This window comes from Miscanthus floridulus, chromosome 1, assembly GCF_019320115.1.
Source record: "Miscanthus floridulus cultivar M001 chromosome 1, ASM1932011v1, whole genome shotgun sequence".
Taxonomy (NCBI): domain Eukaryota; kingdom Viridiplantae; phylum Streptophyta; class Magnoliopsida; order Poales; family Poaceae; genus Miscanthus; species Miscanthus floridulus.
Genome location: NC_089580.1, coordinates 117,371,228 through 117,374,422, shown reverse-complemented (window position 1 = coordinate 117,374,422; position 3,195 = coordinate 117,371,228). Strand labels below are relative to the sequence as shown.

At 53.7% G+C, this 3,195-nt stretch overlaps 1 protein-coding gene across 1 annotated transcript; it reads left to right on the top strand.

The window, feature by feature from the left end:
- The first annotated feature begins 466 nt into the window (after positions 1–466).
- LOC136539208 (uncharacterized) lies at positions 467–1,932 on the top strand. Its single transcript, XM_066531150.1, has 5 exons — positions 467–770; positions 868–1,200; positions 1,302–1,352; positions 1,447–1,547; positions 1,709–1,932. Exons 1-5 carry the CDS (start codon positions 570–572, stop codon positions 1,848–1,850), a joined length of 828 nt encoding a protein of 275 aa, XP_066387247.1. The 5' UTR covers positions 467–569; the 3' UTR covers positions 1,851–1,932.
- Positions 1,933–3,195: the final 1,263 nt, after the last annotated feature.

Genomic DNA, 3,195 nt, shown 5'->3' with positions numbered 1-3,195 from the left:
TTTTAAAACACGTTAAGACATAAATTAGAATGTTCTGATTTTTTTTTCATATTTTCCTAGAGCTAAATATAATTTTAAAAGCCTCTAGAGATATTCCTATGAGATCTAAATACTTTATTTAGATTCGTTGTACCCTAATCTATCAATATGTTTTTTTTGTTTTTTTAGAAGTTTAGTGACAATTTTTGTGGTTTAATGACCTTATCAAGTTCATTGGGCTTTTTATGTGGAAAAAAGGACAAAACCACCTTCAAACCACTTTAAAATATGTCAGGAAGGAAATTTGAATTGTTTTCAGAGTTCAGAGCGTAAGATGTTTGGTTTTGGAGTTTGAGGATGCCGGGGAGCTAAAATGGACATTTTTCCTTTTTCCTACTTTGAAGTGGAATGGGTCTCGGCCCAATATCAATAACTCCATACATGGGAAGCCTGGCCCAGCCCAGTTGTTGGGCGAACATCGAGTCGTCTTGCTCTAGTCCTTGAGTCTTCACTCGACATTCTCGACAAGAGGCGAGGGAGTGCAGTGCGGTGCGGGCAGGGGAGGGAGACCAACCGGAGCTGAATAGCTGATGGAGGCAGCGGCAGCGGCGCCGCCGGAGAGGGATACGTCAGCGGACTGGGGAGATGGCGTGGTGGCGCTAGGTTTCCGGGTGAAGGCATCCTCTCGCGAGTCGCCGTCGCAGAAGGCGGGGAACGTGCTGGAGGCCGACCTGCGCTCCCACTGGTCCACCGCCACCAACACCAAGGAATGGATCCTCCTTGAGCTCCAGGTCCCCATCTGCTTCTACAGCTTATTCTTCTCCCTCTTCTCCCAATCTAGTTGGGGATCGAATTCGAATTGAGTAGTCACTCCGCAGTTGCTTGCAGGAACCGTGTCTCCTCTCCCACATCCGCATCTACAACAAATCCGTCCTCGAATGGGAGCTCACTGCTGGCCTGCGATACAAGCCCGATGCCTTCGTCAAGGTGCGCCCCCGCTGCGAGGCCCCCAAGCGCGACGTCGTCTACCCCGCCAACCACACCCCTTGCCGCTACCTCCGCATTTCCTGTCTGCGCGGCAACCCCATCGCCATCTTCTTCATCCAGCTCTTTGGCATCCCCGTGCCTGGCCTCGAACCTGAGCTCCAGCCACTGCTCAGCTACATGCTCCCGCAAATCACATCCTCCAAACAACCCCTTTCTCACAACATGCACCTCCAGGTTCTCTTCTTACTACGTTTCTTATTTCTTATTTGGCCCTTTGGCTTTGGGGGTTCACCATGTCAAGAGTTCCTGATGCATTTCTGCCCCATTCATTCTAGTTGCTTAAAGACATTTCCATCAGGCTACCTCCATTTCTTCCCCAGATTGAGGTGAACTCAGTATTTCTGGCTCCTAGCTAATTTGCCATTTCTAGATGCATGGTAAGCATTGCCCTTTAACAGGCTGATGTATGTTTTAGTTCAGGCTGACCTTAATAGTGTTGCGGACACCCCAGAGAGCAGCGTGCGGTTCTTGGCTCTACTTGCTGGTCCATTTTATCCTATCCTTCACCTTATAAATGAAAGGTGGGGCTTCCTTGTTCAACTTGCAACCATGTATCAGTTCGGTTTGTGATACATGCTATGTTGCCTGCCATCATATATTGCACTTGAGTTATTGTGAATATGTGTTTGCACTTGCCTGCCTGTATGTGGGCAATGGTATCTGAAATGTCCTAAATTTACAGAGATCCTACCAAATCTTTGTTTGGTTCTGCTGATTCAGATGCCCTCAGAACTAGTCCGGCTTCTACTCCAACAGTTTCTTCAAACTTTGAGGCATGTAACTTTTTTTTGGCTTATGCACGTCTGTTTTTCTCGTTCTTGTGACTTGCTACAGTAGGCGTGGAAGGTGAAGGTTACGGCACTGCAGCCATGTATGCTGTAAGATTGATCACACGGATCTGCAATTGCAGCCTTAGTCATACATGATTTCCTGGTTATTTGTGATGGATAAGTCATGTGTGGCTAGTCTTTGTGGGGCTGTTGTTGCTCACATGGTCCTTGTGGCTGTTTTTCTGTTTTTAGGACAGCATCTTAGACTAGAGGACAGCATCTTAGAGGACAGCATCTTAGACTAGAGGACAACATCTTAGCTAGGACAGCATATTAGCATCTTAGACTAGCATCTTGGCATATGCTTGGCTGGCTAGCAGCCTATAAATATGTAACCCCAACCCCTCAGGTTGGTATGGCATTTGTGTGAGCTTGTGTGAGAAATAGACAAGAAAATTGCCCCAACTCCTAGTGTCATCCTCTCTCGATGAGAGTAAGAATTCTCCTACTACCAAGAGTGAGAATTCAGCGACTAACAAGTGGTATCGGAGCCGTAGTATCCTGTAGCCTGAGCATCTCCTGCTCATCCCCTTGCCCAGCCTCGCAACAGCCCCAGCTGAGAGTAGCAGCAGCTCCGGCCTCTCCTGTTCACTCCTCTCCCAGCTCGTCTGAAGCAGCCCTCTCCCCACGCAGCAGCCCCCCGGTAGCGCGTCATGTCCGCAGGGCAGTCTCAGCGCTCGGTCGCCTCGAGCACGTGGCGTCGGCAGGAGGCCGAACTTGCCGCAGCAGAGGAACGCGAGCGAGCGGCGGCAGAGACCGCTGCGGCGGTGGCAAGGGCGTCGAGGTTGGCAGCGGCGGAGCTGGCAGCAGCCAGAGCGGAGGCGGAAGCGGCGGCGGCGGCGAATGCAGCGCGTGCGGCGGCGGTGGAGGTCGAGGCTCTGCGCGGCAGCATCGGCAGCTCCATTTCCGCTGACGACACCGCCGACGCAGACCTCGAGCTGCTAGAGAGGGAGGCAGCGCGAGCGCGGGCGGCGCAGTGGGCAGCCGCGCACGTCCACGAGCGTGGCGGCAGCCCAGACAGGCGCGGACGCGCTGGCGGCGCTCCTGGAGGAGGCGCGCACGGCGGTGGCGCTCCTGGGGCAGCCGCGCACGCCCACGAGCGCGGCGGCAGCCCAGACAAGCGCGGACGCGCCGGTGGCGCTCCTGGAGGAGGCGCGCACGGCGGCGGCGCTCCTGGAGGAGGCGCGCACGGCAACGGTGGCGGACGGTCGATGGAGAGCGCGGCCTTCACAGGCAGCGTGGCTCTCTCTCCCCGGATCGGTACTTACGGGTCGATGGAGAGCGCGGCCTTCACAGGCAGCGTGACTCTCTCTCCCCGGATCGGTACCGTGGTTACCAC

Excerpts from the sequence above, each read along its gene's own strand:
- LOC136539208 (XM_066531150.1), top strand. The coding sequence starts at position 570 with ATGGAGGCAGCGGCAGCGGCGCCGCCGGAGAGGGATACGTCAGCGGAC. Across the intron at positions 771-867 it reads GGATCCTCCTTGAGCTCCAG|GAACCGTGTCTCCTCTCCCA; the intron begins GTCCCCATCTGC and ends AGTTGCTTGCAG. Across the intron at positions 1,353-1,446 it reads CATTTCTTCCCCAGATTGAG|GCTGACCTTAATAGTGTTGC; the intron begins GTGAACTCAGTA and ends GTTTTAGTTCAG.